This window comes from Salmo salar, chromosome 16 (genome assembly GCF_965601325.2).
Source record: "Salmo salar chromosome 16, fSalSal1, whole genome shotgun sequence".
Taxonomy (NCBI): domain Eukaryota; kingdom Metazoa; phylum Chordata; class Actinopteri; order Salmoniformes; family Salmonidae; genus Salmo; species Salmo salar.
This window is the reverse complement of record NC_138306.1, coordinates 44,697,210-44,717,843: the sequence shown is the minus strand read 5'-3', so window position 1 is coordinate 44,717,843 and position 20,634 is coordinate 44,697,210. Positions and strand designations below refer to the sequence as shown.

The 20,634-nt window shown below is 43.8% G+C and overlaps 1 protein-coding gene across 2 annotated transcripts; it reads right to left on the bottom strand.

Moving 5' to 3' along the window:
- Nucleotide 1: 1 nt before the first annotated feature.
- Nucleotides 2-20,228, bottom strand: LOC106573910 (regulator of nonsense transcripts 1). Of its 2 annotated transcripts, none has more exons than XM_014149362.3 (24): nucleotides 19,831-20,228; nucleotides 19,056-19,195; nucleotides 18,304-18,393; nucleotides 15,484-15,651; nucleotides 15,067-15,247; nucleotides 14,686-14,847; nucleotides 14,243-14,330; nucleotides 13,915-14,013; nucleotides 13,243-13,366; nucleotides 12,829-12,988; nucleotides 12,454-12,572; nucleotides 12,082-12,246; nucleotides 11,651-11,765; nucleotides 11,322-11,465; nucleotides 10,827-11,040; nucleotides 10,264-10,381; nucleotides 6,312-6,468; nucleotides 5,917-6,059; nucleotides 5,292-5,466; nucleotides 4,929-5,010; nucleotides 4,016-4,177; nucleotides 3,517-3,734; nucleotides 3,013-3,135; nucleotides 2-2,865 (listed from the first exon to the last, which is right to left on the bottom strand). In XM_014149362.3, exons 1-23 carry the CDS (start codon nucleotides 19,999-20,001, stop codon nucleotides 3,016-3,018), a joined length of 3,315 nt encoding a protein of 1,104 aa, XP_014004837.1. In that variant the 5' UTR covers nucleotides 20,002-20,228; the 3' UTR covers nucleotides 2-2,865; nucleotides 3,013-3,015. The 2 variants fall into 2 exon arrangements, with proteins under 2 accessions (XP_014004837.1, XP_014004838.1); XM_014149363.3 differs by having other exon boundaries at nucleotides 13,243-13,351.
- Nucleotides 20,229-20,634: the final 406 nt, after the last annotated feature.

Here is a 20,634-nt window from a genome sequence, read left to right as displayed (position 1 = left end):
CTTTGACAGAAGCAAACTTTATTGATGTTTTACAAGAAAGGAATCATAAGGCGAAATGTCTTGAATTAATCGTCGCTGCAAATAAAACACTCGTTCCTGCAAATCCATGAAGTGCACAGATTTTCAAATGCTGGGAAGGAAGGCAGATTACCGTACTAAAATATCCTAAAACATGTAAGGAATCAATAGATATTGTCAATCAAACGTCTAAGCATGTTTCAACCACGACTAGCTATTTGACAGCATGATTGTCATACAATGTCTTTTGGATTGACAAATTCAAAGTCAAGTGATGACAAACAAATTTATGGACATCGGAAGACAAAGGTTGTGAGCTAAAATGAATATTCTCAATTTGGTGCTAAGCACCCAAACATTTCTAAAAACTGATAGACGACGATTTCTAAATACAAAAGTCCCATGGATAGTTTATTTAAAGGGAAAATCTATTAGTCCACTGTTGAGACAGTCCCAAAATGTTTTGCATGTCATAATGATGTGGCCGGTGACACTGATTAAGTCCAATATCTTAACTTTTGGGACTATCAACAGTTGGACTAATGAAAAAAATACCCAAATATAGTTTGTGGCTTTTGCCTTCAGGGATTGATTTAAAACCTAAAAATAAAACCATTATTTCACCACCCTTTGTCATCAGATAACTACTTAAGTGAAACGTTGCTGTCTACAAAAAAATGTATGGTGCACAAGCAAATGGGCCAAAAAAGGAAATGCTAGGGGGCGGATAGATTACATTAGAATTCACATAGGGGAAAGAATGGAGGGTTTGGAGCCATAGGAATCTGGAGTAAACAGCTACAATGGGTAAACTACAGGGAAGCCAAAAATGTAAAACGCACATAAAATCAAAGTTACAAAAGGAAAGCCCTTCTCCTGATTTGGTGGGAACTCATTTGACATTTTTGTCATTTAGCAGACATTCTTATCCAGAGCAACTTACAGGAGCAATTGGGGTTAAGAGCCTTGCTTCAGGGCACAGACAGATTTTTCCCCTATACAGCTCAGGGATTTGAGCCATCAACCTTTTGGTTACTGGCCCAATGTTCTTAACCGCCAGGCAACCTCCTAAGAGAAGGTGGCTTGTATCAGTTAGTCCTTTGAGAAACCAGTATTGCGTGGTTTCAAGGTCATAACATACTGGCCATGTTCACTGATTCTTTCTAATAAATTGGTATATGCTGGCTTAGGTTGCTTTCACTTAAAAGTGCCAACCATGCTTTGACCTACATTCATGTTTTGTGCTGCTTTGTCCCTGCAAATAATCAAAGGAAGTTATGGCCACTGATTCGGATGTACACATTCTTCCATGTGAGAAATCACTTTGTCACCTCTGAAAATCAGTACCAGTCGTCATTTTACGGATTGTGTGAAGTGGTTTCAAATGCTTTGGATTTGACAACTTAATTCTAGTCATGTAGCTAACATTCTTTATGGGCGACTGCATTTCACATTCAAATTTGAACCCCAATTCACTATTCCATATTAAATAAAATAACTAGAATCAAAGGATTTGTATCCATTCAAGGAGTTCACAAGCCTCGTCTTTCTACCTTGGCTATACCTTACCTGTTCTTTGTTTCACACATAGCCACCCATCTCTTGCAACTTCAATAGTGACACAACATTGTGTGTAGACTATAGAGGAAATCAGTTTTCCTTAATATCCGTCTTCACTTTGCATGGGAATTTGTTTCATGCAGACGGATTTTACATCAACAAGGAATTCCCCCGAGTAAAGCGTTACTTCAAAGCCGCTGCCAATCTAAGCATACAAAGCATTTAAAAAAATTGAAAATGATCCGCCCAGTAGCATAGTGGGCGACATCTCACGTCACCCCCACTTTCAAAAGATCAAAAAGGCCTTTGCCGCAACTTCAAATAACATTGAGTTAATATACCTCAATGCTGGTCATTATGATATAGGATTACTCTCGGATCCAGAGCTCACATCTTGAGAAACTTTCCTCTGAAATCCCCATGCCACTCAACTCCCCCGGATTTCTAGTAAACCACCTATTTCTGAAAAGACCTGTTGAAAAAGCCAATGGTTCCCAAGGCAATCAAAGGCATTTCAATTAAAAGTTCTTTAATATCAGACTTTAGCGCAGAAACCTTTTCAACTCAAAATTGAACGACGACGTGAAGTGTTCCTCTTGCTGTCATTTGATGAGATTTCAGGTCTACGAGTCGGGATCGACACCGCCACTCTTACTCCACATCAATCTAATCAAATGAGTCTGGGTATCCAACGGGTGTGACAACCGATCAACTTTGAGGTGAGGATTTCCTATGTTGCCTGCTTGAAGCGTTCCGTACCCCCCCCACTTTCCTATTAACTGCTTTTGAGAGTTAGCGGAATGCGCTCCCCCAGCCAAGTTGCTTGAGAACTTGTCTTTCCCTGTTCGCTGCTCAAAGAGAGAGGTCCTCTGGACAACTGGTCATGCCCTCAGAGAGGCGTGAGGTTTGAAGGGAAGGTGGGGAAGGGGTTGAGATGGGGGTGGGTGGGCATCTTTCATTGGGAGTTGTGCCTCATTTTGTTTCTTCGTTCCCGTTTCGTCTTCCTCACGACAGCTCGAGCGCCTGCTGTCGCCTTCCTCTCGTGCTCGTCCCCATGTGCCAGCAGTGGTCCCTCACTCCCACTCGTTTGCTTTTCCTGGCCGTCCGTTCTTTCTTTCGCTTTCTTTCTCTCTCGTGATTGGTTGGTTTCTCTCTCCCGTTGATTTCACACGGTGGTGCTTCAGTTGTAGCAGAGGAAAACAGGTATCCATTTTTTTATTTATTATTACCCAGATTAAAATGCTGATGAACTAAGCTCAGCTCAAGCCTAGCTCCTCTTCCAACAACCTGAAAAAAGGAAATGAGAAGGATATTCAAAATGCCTTCCACCAACAATTTTCTGAAGCTCATTGTAGACTGTGCAGTAGAGGACAAAATAAATAACAGTTCTTGATTCAACTCTAGTATTGTGAGGAATGGGAATAGTTATCTTACACTTTAGTACTGTGACAGTCCAGTCACCCCACCATGTTGGTATGCACGTTCACCCTGGTAAGTCGAGTCCTGCGACAGAGCCACGTCGATCTGGGACTTGAACTCATCGCCTAGATAACTGTCCTGTTACAACAGAAGGAGAAACACCCAATAACGTCCAAGATAAAACAACACACTAATTCTTCCAACATTTCCCTGAGAGGATCAGATGATATCAGCAAAATGAACCTTCACCCAGCCAATCACTGGTGGCGCCATTATCATATTGGATACTTTATGATTACCATACTGGCTTCTTGTTTAGTGTAAGCAATATGACAAACATTACATATAGCCACTGGGCAAGGTGAAGCTATTAAAATTGTTATTTATACCCATCTAATCCTCTCAGATCTCAACAATTGCAGTGTGGGGGCGATTTGGGATTGGGCATAGGAGTACGAGGCCAGTCTAATTTGGTATAGCTGAGGTAGTAGAGAGTGGAGTTTAAGCCAGTATTGTTACCTGGGACAGTTCAGGCTGGGAGAGGCCAGGTTGGCTCATCTGTGAGGGCTGGCTCATGGTGATGTAGCCCTGGGTGAGTGGCCCCTGGGAGAAGGGCTGGGAAGACACGTCCTGGCTGTTTGGCCCATTGCTTTGCCCACTGCCACTGTGGTTCCCCATGCCGCGGGTCCTCTGGCGCCCGCCACGCCCCGCTTTGCCCTTCAGCACCCCACCACGACCTGCGTGGCAGAGAGACTAACGTCAGCTCACTTATCAAAACAGAGTAACAAACAGTGAACATGCATTGCAGAGGAGAAATAGTAGGGGTACGAGGACATCTCCAAAGCCCTGTAACATACCATCACCACAACAGTGACACACTGTCAAGCAACTCCAAGGTCCAAGTAGAACACAGAGACTGGATATTATTTGGATACTGTCCAACTTCACAGGGACAAATAAATATTCCACCAGTCAATATATGCACAAAATGAATAATGGCCGTTTGCTTCCTGCTCACCTGCAGCAGGGCCGTTAGCCTGGGCCAGGTAGCCTGGCGGAGGCATGGGAGGTATCACCAAGTTGAATGGAATAGGCATGTTCATGGCTGCCATGTGGGCTGGCCCGGCCCCAATCATGCCGATCTGGTCGTGGGTTTGGAAGTACATGTTGGATGGACGCCCTGTTGAAAGAAACATGTCACAGTAGTCATGCATGTGTGAGTGGTCACATCACTGGAGACTGTATTTGTTCCATGTAGCAATTATTTTAAATGTAACCTTTATTTAACTAGGCAAGTCAGTTAAGAACAAATTCTTATTTACAATGACGGCCTACACTGGCCAATTGTGCTCCGCCTTATGGATCTCCCAATCACGGCCGGTTGTGATACAGCCTGGAATCGAACCAGGGTGTCTGTAGTGACGCCTCAAGCACTGAGATGCAGTGCTTTAGACTGCTGCGCCACGTGGGAGCCCAAATGATAGGACTTTTCATTGTATCTGTCCCATTATGGTGTCTGTGAGAGCATGAGCAGCGCCATTGAGGCCATCTCCATTCTGAAGTAGGGTCAGTATTCTTCTTCTACTACTTCTATGAGTTGGTAAAACTGAAAGGGTGCACACTGCCACCTGGAGTGTGTTGTTTGAACAGGTAAAAAGCCAAGATTGGCGATTTACTGTCACCTGCAGTTATGGAACTTTTACTCAAAAGCCTAATTCATTGTCTGATCCCTCTTGATGACCCTTCCTTAACCCATAGGAAGTCCCACCCAGTTGACTACTTCAAAAGGAAAGTCCTCAATGGCACTGCCCATGCATTAGCCTATATGAAGAGGATGTCTAGGTGTGAAAATGTTAGCAGCTATTGAAGGAGGTACAGAACAAAGTTAACACATTATAAAACAATGATTAAAGAGGTACTTTTCCACTGACCTGCGCTGCTGCGATCGTAGGCAGACCCAGGAATGAGAGCCTCGCGGGCGTCATACATGGCAGTGCTCATGAACCGGGCTCCCTGGAACACAGACATGGGTTCAATACCCAGGAAAAACGCAGAAGCACTGCTGTTCTTTTGTCGTAACATATTGGCCAACAAAAGTGTTACGGAGTTCAGAGTGTAACTGAGAAAAAGTGTTACAAATGTTACTGGGGAAGAAGTGTTAAAAGTATGACTAAATAACATGTATATGGGACTAGGGATAAATAACCACACTGAAAACATATGTCAGCTGTACACTCCCACACATAGGGTGTGTGTGTGTGTGTGTGTGTGTGTGTGTGTGTGTAATAACTCACAGGGTTAATGGCGTTGACCAGCTTGCGGGGCTTGCTGAACTGCATCAGGCTCTCTCGCAGGTTGTTGAGGGGTCCCTCCACCAGAACCTTCTGCTCCTTGTAGTAGTTGAGCAGGTGGTTCCACAGAGGCTGCTTGGACAGGGCCTTGGGGTTGCCCACAATGATCACCCCATACCTGAAAACATGCGTTACACAATATACAACACTGGTCAGTGGGAGATTGCCTTTAATCTGCTATCATAGAATGAACCATTAAGTGTTGCAGGCATTTGTACTTCGGTGACAAGATCTTTGACCAATGCGTTTGCATTGTCTACATTCACATCGACAGGAAGGGTAAACATGACAGTCAAAATGGTCAATAATTACAGTCTAAATCAGAGGTAGTCATTAATATTTCTGAGGGAAACAACCTCGCAGGCCGAGCCGCTATACCCATCGAAGAAGGGGGGTTGGGGGGGGGGGGGGTCATGGGTCAAATTGATTCATACATGATATAAAATGGATTTACACATGAATCGCTTCTAAATTAATCACGTATTGCTGCTGAACCACTATTACGATTATTATTAATCCTTCCAGAGAAGCTGTGGTGAGAATGAAGACTAAAGGTCCAGATGCTTACTTGGCTCTGGTGAGGGCCACGTTGAGACGGCGCGGGTCGTTGAGGAAGCCGATGCCCTGATGCTCGTTGGCTCGGACGCATGACAGAATGATGAAGTCTTTCTCCCTGCCCTGGAACGCGTCCACGCTGGCGATCTCAACCTCCTGACAGCAGAGAAAAGAGGACAGAACAGTTTTGTAACGCATGCATTGGTCAAATGCAACAGGTTGCGACATATTAGTAGTAACGTAATATTGATTTGAGATTTTATAAATCTGCTACCACCTGCAGAACAATAAAGCAAATCAATATGACAAAATTATGTTCTTGAGAAGACAGTGACAACAAAAATAAATCAAATTGTCTCCGTATTTTTTAATTTTTTTTACAGTGTAAGTTAAACTATACTGCTGTACCTGGTAGAGCTTGGTGTGGAGGGAGCCGCTAAACTGCATGTACTGCACCAGGTAGGACCTCTGGCCCTCGTAGGGGGTGATGATGCCTATCTGGTCAGGCTTGGCTCCAGCCTTCAGCAGCCTGGTGGTGATCTTCTCCACATTAGCTGCCTCAGTTCTGGGGAGAAGGGGATGGTAGTTCAAATAGTTCCAAACAAACAAAAGATACGCTAGTTGCATTCCAAAATAGCAATCAATTATTATTTTTTTATTTCACCTTTATTTAACCAGGTAGGCCAGTTGAGAACAAGTTCTCATTTACGACCTGGCCAAGATAAAGCAAAGCAGTGCGACACAAACAACACAGAGTTACACATGGAATAAACAAACATACAGTCAGTAACAACAGAAAAGTATATATACAGTGTGAGCAAATTAAGTTAGATTAGGGAGCTAAGGCAATAAATAGGCCGTAGTGGCGAAATAAATACAATTTAGCAATTAAACACTGGAGTGATAGATGAGCAGAAGATGAAAGTGCAAGTAGAGATACTGGGGTGCAAAGGAGAAAAAAAATATATATATACTGCTCCAAAAAATAAAGGGAACAATTAAACAACACAATGTAACTCCAAGTCAATCACACTTCTGTGAAATCAAACTGTCCACTTAGGAAGCAACACTGATTGACAATACATTTCACATGCTGTTGTGCAAATGGAATAGACAACAGGTGGAAATTATAGGCAATTAGCAAGACACCCCCAATAAAGGAGTGGTTCAGCAGGTGGTGACCACAGACCACTTCTCAGTTCCTATGCTTCCTGGCTGATGTTTTGGTCACTTTTGAATGCTGGCGGTGCTTTCACTCTAGTGGTAGCATGAGACGGAGTCTACAACCCACACAAGTGGCTCAGGTAGTGCAGCTCATCCAGGATGGCACATCAATGCGAGCTGTGGCAAGAAGGTTTGCTGTGTCTGTCAGCGTAGTGTCCAGAGCATGGAGGCGCTACCAGGAGACAGGCCAGTACATCAGGAGACGTGGAGGAGGCCGTAGGAGGGCAACAACCCAGCAGCAGGACCGCTACCTCCGCCTTTGTGCAAGGAGGAGCAGGAGGAGCACTGCCAGAGCCCTGCAAAATGACCTCCAGCAGGCCACAAATGTGCATGTGTCTGCTCAAACGGTCAGAAACAGACTCCATGAGGGTGGTATGAGGGCCCGACGTCCACAGGTGGGGGTTGTGCTTACAGCCCAACACCGTGCAGGACGTTTGGCATTTGCCAGAGAACACCAAGATTGGCAAATTCGCCACTGGCGCCCTGTGCTCTTCACAGATGAAAGCAGGTTCACACTGAGCACATGTGACAGACGTGACAGAGTCTGGAGACGCCGTGGCGAACGTTCTGCTGCCTGCAACATCCTCCAGCATGACCGGTTTGGCGGTGGGTCAGTCATGGTGTGGGGTGGCATTTCTTTGGGGGGGCCGCACAGCCCTCCATGTGCTCGCCAGAGGTAGCCTGACTGCCATTATGTACCGAGATGAGATCCTCAGACCCCTTGTGAGACCATATGCTGGTGCGGTTGGCCCTGGGTTCCTCCTAATGCAAGACAAGGCTAGACCTCATGTGGCTGGAGTGTGTCAGCAGTTCCTGCAAGAGGAAGGCATTGATGCTATGGACTGGCCCGCCCGTTCCCCAGACCTGAATCCAATTGAGCACATCTGGGACATGTCTCGCTCCATCCACCAACGCCACGTTGCACCACAGACTGTCCAGGAGTTGGCGGATGCTTTAGTCCAGGTCTGGGAGGAGATCCCTCAGGAGACCATCCGCCACCTCATCAGGAGCATGCCCAGGCGTTGTAGGGAGGTCATACAGGCACGTGGAGGCCACACACACACTACTGAGCCTCATTTTGACTTGTTTTAAGGACATTACATCAAAGTTGGATCAGCCTGTAGTGTGGTTTTCCACTTTAATTTTGAGTGTGACTCCAAATCCAGACCTCCATGGGTTGATAAATTGGATTTTCATTGATTATTTTTGTGTGATTTTGTTGTCAGCACATTCAACTATGTAAAGAAAAAAGTAGTTAATAACATTATTTCATTCATTCAGATCTAGGATGTGTTATTTTAGTGTTCCCTTTATTTTTTTGAGCAGTGTATAAATATAATATGGGGATGAGGTAGTTGGGTGTGCTATTTACAGATTGGCTGTGTACAGGTACAGTGATCAGTAAGCTGCTCTGACAGCTGATGCTTAAAATTAGAGAGGAAGATAATAGTCTCCAGCTTCAGTGATTTTTGCAATTTGTTCCAGTCATTGGCAGCAGAGAACTGGAAGGAAAGGCGGTCCAAGGAGGTGTTGGCATTGGGGATCACCAGTGAAATATACCTTCTGGAGCGAGTGCTACGGATGGGTGTTGCTATGGTGACCAGTGAGCTGAGATAAGGCAGGGCTTTACCTAGCAAAGACTTATAGATGACCTGGAGCCAGTGGGTTTGGCGACGAATATGTAGTGAGGGTCAGCCAAAGAGAGCATACAGGTCACAGTGGTAGGTAGTATATGGGGCTTTGGTGACAAAACGGAAGGCACTGTGATAGACTGCATCCACTTTGCTGAGTAGAGTGTTGGAGACTATTTTGTAAATGACATCTGCGAAGTCAAGGTTCGGTAGGATAGTCAGTTTTACGAGGGTATGTTTGGCAGCATGAGTGAAGGAGGCTTGTTACGAAATAGGAAGCTTATTCTAGATTTAATTTTGGATTGGAGATGCTTAATGTGAGTCTGGAAGGAGAGTTTACAGTCTAACCAGACACCTAGGTATTTGTAGTTGTCCACATATTCTAAGCCAGAACCGTCCAGAGTAGTGATGCTAATTGGGCGTGCAGGTGCGGGCAGCAATCTGTTGAAGAGCATGCATTTAGTTTTACTAGCATTTAAGAGCAGTTGGAGGCCACGGAAGGAGTGTTGTATGGCATTGAAGCTTGTTCGGAGGTTTGTTAACACAGTGTCCAAAGAAGGGCCAGAAGTAGACAGAATGGTGTCGTCTGCGTAGAGGTGGATCAGAGAATCACCAGCAGCAAGAGCGACATCATTAATATATACAGAGGAAAGAGTCGACCTGAGAATTGAACCCTGTGGCACCCCCATAGAGACTGGCAGAGGTCCGGACAACATGCCCTCCGATTTGACACACTGAACTCTGTCTGAGAAGTAGTTAGTGAACCAGGCGAGGCAGTAATTTGAGAAACCAAGGCTATTGAGTCTGCCGATAAGAATGTGGTGATTGACAGAGTCGAAAGCCTTAGCCAGGTCGATGAAGACGGCTGCACAGTACTGTCTTTTATCGATGGCGGTTATGATATAGTTTAAGACCTTGAGCGTGGCTGAGGTGCACCCATGACCAGCTCAGAAACCAGATTGCATAGTGGAGCAGGTACGGTGGGATTCAAAATGGTCGGCGATCTGTTTGTTAACTTGGCTTTTGAAGATTTTAGAAAGGCAGGGCAGGATGGATATAGGTCTATAACCGTTTGGGTCTAGAGTGTCTCCCCCTTTGAAGAGGGGGATGACTGCGGCAGCTTTCCAATCTTCAGGGATCTCAGATGATACAAAAGAGGGGTTGAACAGGCTAGCAATAGGGGTTGCAACAATGGAGGCGGATCCAGATTTTGCCGCTCTTTCAGAACATCAGCTGTCTAGATTTGGGTGAAGGAGAAGCGGGGGGGGGGGGGGGGGGGGTGCAGAGCTGCGGGAGGTGCAGAGCTGTTGGCCGGGGTAGGAGTAGCCAGGTGGAAAGCATGGCCAGCCGTAGAAAATCTACGATAATCGATAATTTCATCGGTGGTGACAGTGTTTCCTAGCCTCAGGGCAGTGGGCAACTGGGAGGAGGTGCTCTTATTCTCCATGGACTTTACAATGCTGTTGATACTTTGAGATGAACCTTGACTGGACTGTGAGGCGTACCTGTTCAGGTAGGATGTTCCAGAGCTAGCGATTTCCTCCTGGCCTTGAGTCACATAGAAGAACATGGGTTTGTCTGGCTGTGGCCACTGGAAGTCAAAGCCTTTCTTGATGCGATCAGCTGCCCAGAAAAAAAATGCATTGTCAACATGGTTAGTACGGCACTTCGTCTTCAATAAGCCAGGGAGATTGTGAACAAACCTAAATTGGCAGCAAATATGTGCCGAAAAGCAATACACTTCGAGTTAGAGTAGAGTTACAGAAGATTTCAGAGTGGCCTAATTTTAAACTTCCGCAGTAGAGTAAGTGTTTGAAACTCAGTGTTTGAACAGAAACCCATTGGTATCTGAAACACTGCTTGAATCCATACACTGCTACTTCTAGATTGCAAACAAACATGGTTTCTACAGAAACTTTTGTAGTTGCTCTTCTGTATATTTTGTGGGGAAATGTTAGTAGGCACTAGGCACCAGTACATTGCTAATAATAAGTTAATTATTGTTGTACACATGACCAATTCAAAAGCTATAATATGAGCAAGAAGCCTGGTAAAAACATTAACTCACCAGCGGTGACTCCGTTCTGCAGGGAGCCCTCGTAGAAGATGTTGGAGGGGAAAGCGCTGAGGGCCGGGTGCATGCGGTACTGCACCTGCAGACGGATGGGCCTGATGCCCAGCACCACCAGACGCTCAAACAGAGACTGGGACAGGCCCGCCTTGGCTGCCTTCTTACACATCACTACTGGGCCCAGCTGGCAGTGGTCTCCTACCAGAATGAGCTGTGGAGGGGGAGTTAACGATTAAATGACAATTAACCAGAAATGTTTAGCCTCTCTCGAGCTGTAGTGAAATCAACACTGGGAAATTACATTGTCTGGTACAGTCTTTTAAACAGACCATGTCCATTTCTTTGGCTCAAATTTTTTTTAAAGTCGGGATTGAGTAGGTCACATAAAAATTGACTGAGTTGAACCATTGACACTTTTTGTCAAAACATGTCCATGCAAAGAACATTGGGATTGAACCAATCTTAAGCATAAATAGTTGTTTTTGTGTGTACCTGCTTGGCACCCAGGACCACGGGCACCATGCACTCTGGCTCGGTGGCCTGGGTGCTCTCATCGATTAGGATGGAGCGGAACTGCATCTTGGCCAGGCGGGGGTCTCCTGCCCCGACACAGGTACAGCAGATCACATCTGCATTCTAATGAGGGACAGTGGCAAACAGGTTATGAGTTGGTTTAAAATTAGAGGAATGGGGAACCCATATCGTCACTAGGTCAAAAAACATTCTACATCACAGGACTTGCAGTACTGTTCTCATAAGACTGTTGTAACTGCTGTGGCTTATTGGGCGACAAAAGTGGTAGTGTGAAGTGTCCTCCTCACCATGAGCAGCTCTCTCTCAGCGGTGCGCTTCAGGGCCCGGTAGCGCTTCTCATCAGCGGACGACAGCTCCCCGGTCTCATCCTTCAGCTGCTGCAGCTTCTGGAGCTCTGGCATACTGGGGGTCACAGTAGACACAGCATGTTGAGTCATTAGCAACACATAGACTTACAGTTATTATATTAAAAAGTAACACTTGGCAAGGACAGAAAACTAAGCATGACCCCTGTTAGCAAATCTGGCAGAACTATTCAATGGTTCTATTGAAGCAGTTAACAAATGCATCCTTCCCTTTTCTTCATTATTTGATATTTAAACAAGGCTAATACATTGCTAAAGGTATTAACAGGAGTGATTATGACAGCACCACTATGGCAGTACAATTCAAGTTCAGACAGTGCAAAAAAAGGACTTAATTTCCCAGCATGCCCCACCTGTCCATGTTGCGGATCTGGTTGTGCAGGGCCAGGAAGGAGACAGGGGAGTCGATGGCTTCTCTGCTTTTAGCACACAGCCTGACCACCTTCAGGCCCGACATGTGGATCTTCTCAGTCAGCTGGTCCACTGCGATGTTACTGGGAGCACACACCAGCACGGGCCTGCAGAACCAAACACACAACGGATGAATGCAGAGTGCAATGACAACGAGCAGATACCATAGCGTACTTTCATAGTTTTCTTTGATGTTTAGCCTTCTTGTACATAGCCTACCTTTAAGTTGCTCTGGATAAGAGCTTCCGCTAAAATGACTTGCTTTTAACAAATACATAATGAGGATGTGAGATTCTGAGTGTGAACTGCCTTACCCATTGCCCTGCCTGGCGAGGTGGTACACTATGGTGGCAGAGGTGACCGTTTTCCCAGTGCCGGGGGGGCCTTGGATAAGACTGAGGGGTCTCTGCAGCACAGTCTTCACAGCATACACCTATTTTAACACACAAATCAAAGCCAAAACACTTGTGAACGTTGCGCATAAAGACAAGCACATGGAAGTACAGGAAATGAACATTTAACTCCAGATGAAGTTCCTCTTGATTATAAGACTACATTACTATCATGAGGAAATGTCTTCCTTTTCTAATCATTAATTCACTAAAACTAATTGGTTAGAAATTCAAAAGTGTCAGGCCCTACGGTCAGGTGGGGTCAAGTCAGTGAGGTGTTTGGAGTGGGGGTCAGACCTGAGAGTGATTGAGGTCAGGCAGGCCCTGTGCAGTGAAGCGTTTGGGCAACTGACACTTGATGATGACATCCTCCACCTCGTGGCCCAGCAGCTTGTGATAGATGTAGCCTGACACGGATGTCTCGTCCACAGCAAAGGTCTTCAGGGCACTCTGCATTCTGAAACCCAGTGGGTTATAGTGGAGATAAAGAGTGATGTGGTTAACAATAATACAAGCTAGTACCTTTATATCATGTCTTATTCATTCAATTCTTTAATATATAACCAACAGAATTTATGTTGGTGATAATTCGTGTGAAATGCAGCTTTAGCTGTGCAATCAGTACTCTCTGGAAATCAAGTCACGTTAAGAACATCAGAGCATCAAAAACCAAAGTAGAACTGATTAAATATTCTGATCTGCTTGTCGTACCTGTCAAAGGAAGTGGACTTCCACACAAAATCCACCTGGAAGTTGTGGGGTATTTCCACAGGAGCTCCAACACTGCTGCGCAATTCTATAGCAATCTCATCTCCATAGTCTTTCACAAAGGGTGCTAAGGAAATAAGTACAGCAAAATAGCCTTTCTTTGTGGAATGTTAGAAAGAAAAAGATGGTTTTTTTCTCTCCCCTTGAACGGGGTTAATAGTAGGGATGAAAGGTCTACAAAACTGTAGATTTTCCCAACATTAGCATACATCAGATACAATCTAGAGGGGTGATAACCCCTGGATGGGCCTCTCCGAAGGGAGTGCTACGGTAGACTAGCTCTTTAACTATCTCCCAATAAAATATGATTTCTTTATGCAAGGCTTTAAACGTTACAACCCAATAACGTGGCTAGCATCAGACTGCTTACCTCACGTTTTGCAATGGCGACCAAAAAACGAGTTTTCGTTTGAGACATTGAGATTGTTCAGATTGGCTGACGAGTTGAGACGCAAAACAACTTTTTCCCCTGACCCCATCATGGAAAAGGAAAGATGGAGAGGTGGATCCTATTTGCTAAAAAAGGGAACACTTTGAGATCAAAAAGGTAGGGATGAGCAACCACTGTGAAGAAAATGTGTTTTTCTTCAGAATGATCTCTCAGTTAAAGGATACTGTCTGGGACTTTGATGACATGGCCGATGCCCTTCCAGAGTGGGGCCAGCTCTCCTTTGTAGCGCAGACATATCTCATCTCCTTGCATCAGCCGCATGTCTGTGCAAACAACCACAACAGAGAAGTTAGAAACACTTTGCTCAAACCTACAGTACATCCAAAAAGATATGAATAATGGTTGCAAGGTGGAGGACAAAATACAATACCGTACACAAAACGGCCAGCACAAAAACACACACACACCACTGGGGATGCAGGTATGGGATGTGTGGGTTCTCTATGCACAACAGAACCACTGGTAGACAGAAAAGTCCATTGAAATAATTACCACCTGAATCCGTCTTGGGCAAGGAGAAATAGGCAATCCGCTTTTTATTTAGCCCCAGGTCCCACCTGACCGTTATATTATCTTGGGTCTGTGAAGAGTTATAGATGAGAACAAAGGGAGAAAAAAAAGTCTAACAAATTAGTCATACTGTCATTAGCTACATAAAAAAACAACTCAGCCACCCTGCTATGTTCAAGTACAATTTATGTTTCTTTGAACTTGCATCCTTCCCTGAACATTTTCACTGATTTCATAAATTTGGCAGGGTTACAGCAAGGTTTCCACCATTATAATTTCACCTCACACAAGACATAAGTAAACTTATATTGCATAGAATGTGTACGTTATAGTAGGCCGTGGCACAGTAGATGCATTTGTGACTGCCCTTATGTTGACTTAAAGGGGAGTTAAGGGATTATCTAAGGGGGATGTGGAGGCTGTACCTGGGACTCTTTCAGCTTCTTGTCGTAGTCAGCCTCCAGCTTGACGAGGGGGCCGAAGATGTTCTGGTACTGGTAGGCATCCTCGTAGCGCAGCAGCACATGCTGGGGCTCCTCGTCTACGCCGGGCTTCTCCAGGTCCTCCAGAGTGGCTGTGGGATTATCCTGAGACGAGAGGATGATGCACAAGTTCATGCTTTCATTCACGTCCATATATGGGAACACTGACTGCTTTCTCCGACAGCTACTGATAGGTGGGGGCTTCCCCTGCCTAATTTGGTTGCCCCCCACCCAGTATGTCAGATGCTGTGGTGTTTTATGATTATTTCTGAGGTTAAGCTATGTCTACTTGATGGCTCTGGATAGGTTAAGCCAGCCTAGTACCTTCCAGAGCTCCTCCAGCTTGTTGATCTGCTGGGCGGTGATCTGGCGGGCCCGGAGCTGCTCCTGCTCCGAGGGGATCTTCACCAGCCAGGACAGGAAGCAGCGGTCCTGGATCAGCGGCTGCCACTGGGAGCTGTCCCAGTTGATGTCCTTCAGGCTGCTCTGACTGGCACATGGCTGCCTAGTAGCACAAACATATGAATACTGTCAACATATATTCGCGTTATCGAAAGTCTGTCCATGGACAGATGGTTGTGTTGCTCTCTTGCCAAAATATGACATACTTACGTTTAAATCATGGTATCTATGGCAATACACATACTGTCAAATCTATGGTAATCACACATGCAGAATCAGTCCATCACATCACACCCACTGTTAGCCACCATTCCCCCTTATTCATCTGATTGTACACACCTGCACAGCAGCACCACCACCGAGTCGGCCTTGGCGGGGATGAAGCCCAGGAGGAAGACGTTGCGACAGCCACAGTTGTAGCACTCCAGCACCGTCTCACCCAGTGGTCCATCTTTGTGCAGAGTCACCTCTTTGCATTTGGCTCTCACCAAGTGGTTCACTATGTGACTGAATGAGAGCATGGGAGAGTATCAACTTACTTGCACACGCATGTAAGCGGAGTGCTCAAAATAGCCCACATTAACATATGTAGCTTAAGAAACAAGGTTCATGAAATCAATAACATGCTAGTAAAAGATTATATTCATATTCTGATTGTTTCTGAACCTCCCTTAGATAATACATTTGATGATACAGTGGTAGCAATACATGGTTATAACATTTACAAAAAAAGACAGAAATGCCAATGGTGGAGGTGTTGCTGCTTATATTCATAACCACATTCCTGTAAAGATGAGAGGATATCATGCTAAATACTGTTGAACTAATACGGCTACAGGTTCATCTGCCTCACCTAAAGCCCATTCTGGTGGGAAGCTGCTATAGACCACCAAGTGCTAACAGTCAGTATCTGGATAACCTGTGTGAAATGCTTGATAATGTATGTGACATCAACCGAGAGGTATATTTTCTAGGTGATTTAAATATTGACTGGCTTTCATCAAGCTGCCCACTCAAGAAAAAGCTTCAAACTGTAACCAGTGACTGTAACCTGGTTCAGGTTATCAGTTAACCTACCAGGGTAGTTACAAACAGCACACGAATGAATGAAATCATCAACATGTATTGATCACATCTTTACTAATGCTGCAGAAATTAGCTTGAAAGCAGTATCCATCAGATGTAGTGATCACAATATAGTATCCATATCTAGGAAAACCAAAGTTCTGAAGGCTGGGCCTAATATAGTGTATAAGAGGTGATACAATACATTTTGTAGTGATTCCTATGTTGTTGATGCAAAGAATATTTGTTGGTCTGTGGTGTGTAATGAGGAGCAATCAGATACTTCACTTAATAAATTGCTTACTCCAGATACTAATAAGCATGCAACTATTAAGAAAATGACTCAAATCGCTGTGTATTGATAAGGAATTGAAAAATGGTATGGTTGAGAGGGATGAGGCAAAAGGAATGGCTACACAATCGATTGGCAAACGTACTGCAAATTGAGAAATCATGTGACTAAACTGAATAAAAAGACGAAGAAACTACACTATGAAATAAACATAAACGACCAAGAATGATGGTAAAAAGTTTTGGATCACCTTAAATTATATTTTGGGGGAAAAAGCTAACTAAGCTCCATCATTCATTGAATCAGATGAATCATTCATCACAAAACCAACTGTTATTGCCAACTACTTTAATGATTTTTTTTTTTATTTTTCATTGGCAAGATTAGCAAAGTTAGGCATGACATGCCAGCAACAAAACACTGACACTACACATCCAAGTATATCTGACCAAATGATGAAAAGACAAGCATTGTAATTTTGAATTCAGTAAAGTGAGTGTGGAAGAGGTCAAAAAAAATGTGTTGTCTATCAACAAGGACAAGCCACCGGGGTCTGACAACTTGGATGGAAAATTACTGAGGATAACAGCAGACGATATTGCCACTCCTATTTGCCATATTTTCAATGTAAGCCTACTAAAACGTATGTGCCCCCAGGCATGGAGGGAAGCAAAAGTCATTCCGCTAACTAAGAATAGTAAAGCCCCCTGGATATCTCAACACTATAAATGTCAGCTACTACAGCAACTGAAATTACTGCAACACATAACAAAGAGTTGCAGTTAGTTTTAGAGTGGGTGGCAAGGAATAAGTTAAATATTTCTAAAACTAAAAGCATTATATTTGGGACAAATCAGTCACTAAACCTCAACTAAATCTCATAATGAATAATGTGGACATTGAGCAAGTTGAGGTGACTAACCTGCTTGTAGTAACCCTGGATTGTAAACTGTCATGGTCAAAACATATTGATACAACAGTAGCTAAGATGGGGAGAAGTATGTCCATAATAAAGCGCTGCTCTGCCTTCTTAACAACACTATCAACAAGGCAGGTCCTACAGGCCCTAGTTTTGTTGCACCTGGACTACTGTTCAGTCGTGTGGTCAGGTGCCACAAAAAGGGACTTAAGAAAATTGCAATTGGCTCAGAACAGGGCAGCACGGCTGGCCCTTGGATGAACACAGAGCTAATATGAATAATATACATGTCAATCTCTCCTGGCTCAAAGTGGAGGAGAGATTGACTTTATCACTACTTGTATTTATGAGACGTATTGACATGTTGAATGCACCGAGCAGTCTGTCTGAACTACTGGCGCACAGCTCGGACACCCATGCATAACCCACAAAAGGTCTCTTCACAGTCCAAGGCCAGAACAGACTATGGGAAGTGCACTATATTACATAGATATCCATGCAGTCATGGCTCTATTCCACATCAAGTAACTGACGTGGTAAAATTAGATTAAAAAATATATATATATATATATAAAAATGCACCTTATGGAACAGCGGGACTGAAGCAACAAACATAGGCAGACAGATGCATACACACGTACACAGGGATTTTGTACTGTAGATATGTGGTAGTGATGGAGTAGGGGCCTGAGGGCACACAGTGTGCTGTGAAATCTGTGAATGTATTGTAATGCTTTCAAAATTGTATAAACTGCCTTAATTTTGCTGGAGCCCAGGAAGAGTAGATGCTGCCTTGGCAGCAGCTAATGGGGATCTATAATAAATACAAGTGCATGTTATGAATACACATTTTTAGTGTATGAGACACTGGAGTGTTGCATACCTGCCAGATGTATTACCACGTCCATTGCAGAACCACTTCTTGCTTGTGTTGCAGTACACCACAGATGCAGGATCATGGATGCCACAGTAACTGAAAAAATAAACATAGCAAAAGGCCCTTCTATGACATACATATGTATTGGGTGCAGCGCACAGAAAGCAATAACAGAGTTGAAATATTTTGAAATTACAAAAAGGGAATATGTTACCTTATTAGCAAACTCTAAATCTTAGTTAGTAGGGTGTTGCATGTATAAAAGTGTTTGTCCATATGTTCCTATAACAATTCAACTAATCAAATCACATTTTATTTGTCACATACACATGGTTAGCAATGTTAATGCGAGTGTAGCGAAATGTTTGTGCATCTAGTTCTGACCGTGCAGTAATATCTAACAAGTATTCTAACAATTTCACAACAACTTATACACACAAGTATAAAGGAATGAATAAGAATATGTACATATAAATATATGGATGAGCGATGGCAAAACGGCATAGGCAAGATGCAGTAGAGTACAGTATATACATATGAGATGAGTAATGTAGGGTATGTAAACATTATATAAAGTGGCATTGTTTAAAGTGACTAGTGATACATTTATTAATCCAATTTTTTATTATTAAAGTGGCTAGAGATTAGAGTCAGTATGTTGGCAGCAGCCACTCAATGTTAGTGATGGCTGTTTAACATTCTGATACTGTGGGACAATTGTACAAATTAGTAATCAAGTGTTTGGCTCGCTCTCCTACCTGCAAGCATGCAGTGGGAGGTCTTTGATGTAATAGGTGTCTTCTTCATCCTCCTCGAAGTTCAACTCAGCAAGGAGTTGGCTCGCCTTGGCCACATCATCGACTCCTCCATTGTGAAGCCCTTCATCAGGACCATTCACCTACAGATGGAACATGGTTGAATTAGGATTGCAACAATGCCAAAAACATGGAGGCATCGCTATGGCACTAGGTAGAGACATATTTCCTTTGCCACTACTATGAACTTTGAAGTTTCTTACGGTGGGTGTAACAACATACCTAACTTTTTATTTGTTGACGAATTTGTATGTTACCAGTCAATTACTTGAGGAAGACTAGGAATTACTGCAGAACTCGTTATCCACACATTCATTGGTACTGTTGTTGGATAACAAACTAGTTTGCACTTTAAGCATTACCAACATTTAGCATATGTTTTTGGCCTCATTTGAGAGGATGAAGTCAATGGTTGTGGATTTCTAACGTTACGAGTTGGCAGACAAGGTGGTTTGATAGCTAAATAATACTGCTGAAGTTAGCTAGTTATAGCTCATTTTGTAATACTAGTCAGCCAGCAGTGATTGCTACATAGTCATAGTTGACAATTTACCAGTGTATGTTAGCAAACACGAGTTAACTAGTTAGCCAGTGAGCGAACATGGCTAGTAGTAGCTAGCTGGCTAACAGTAACGTTAGCTAGCTAGCGTTAGCAGTTGTAGGAATTGATGGAGGGCAAGCATGCACGATTGGCTAGTTTCACATGAAGAATACAAACCTGATTGTCCAGCTGACTCTGGGTTTGGCCTTGAGTTTGCGTCTGGCTGGGGAGTGTAAAATCGGTAAACTCGTACTCCGAGCCCTGGGTATCAGCCCCAAGTAGCTCCGCTTCCTCCGTGTCCAGGAAGGTGAGCGTTTGAGAACTCGGCCCGTACGCCTCCACACTCATCTCGACACAAGTTGCGCTGACTAAACCGACTCCGGTGCAGTGATGAATATGATCAAGATCCTCGATGATATGTTTATCCAAGCTGATATTTGCGATCAGTTTCTGCTTCGAGTCAGATTTGAACCTAAACAAAATTCGAACCGCACCTGAAATTAAACAGAAAACACAGCTCGAGACGCGCCTGAACTCCAAACAGTGACGAACTTCCTAGCGCCACACAACGTAACTGCGTTGAGCACGAACGATTGACGTTTACACAAATACAAAGGAAGGAGGATGGATCTATTGATTGATTGATATTAATGACAAAATCTACTTTTATTGTTGTTAAATAAAATCAATTGCTATCAACTAGAAGAGTTTACTATCAATATAATTATGATTGGAAGATAATGAACACACGTCTGAAAAGTATTGTGTGTGGGTTATTCTCAACGAGATTGGCACACAGGAAACCAACATTATTTTCCTTAATTTATTCAAATGTGAATGAGGGTAATCCTTTTCACAATGTTTCTTTCTGTCTCAAAATCATTGTTCAGCTCAAGGCCAAATAGCAATCTGGGAAAATACAGAGGAATTGGATTTAAATCTAGATGCCATAATAAAATATGATATACATCCAAGAACAAT

Bases quoted from the DNA above. Each gene is read 5' to 3' on its own strand.
- LOC106573910 (XM_014149362.3), bottom strand. From the start codon at position 20,001: ATGAGTGTGGAGGCGTACGGGCCGAGTTCTCAAACGCTCACCTTCCTG. The intron at 19,196-19,830 runs GTTTGTATTCTT...TTCCATCTGTAG, and splicing joins AGAGTCAGCTGGACAATCAG to GTGAATGGTCCTGATGAAGG. The intron at 11,766-12,081 runs GTGGGGCATGCT...TGTGACCCCCAG, and splicing joins CAGATCCGCAACATGGACAG to TATGCCAGAGCTCCAGAAGC.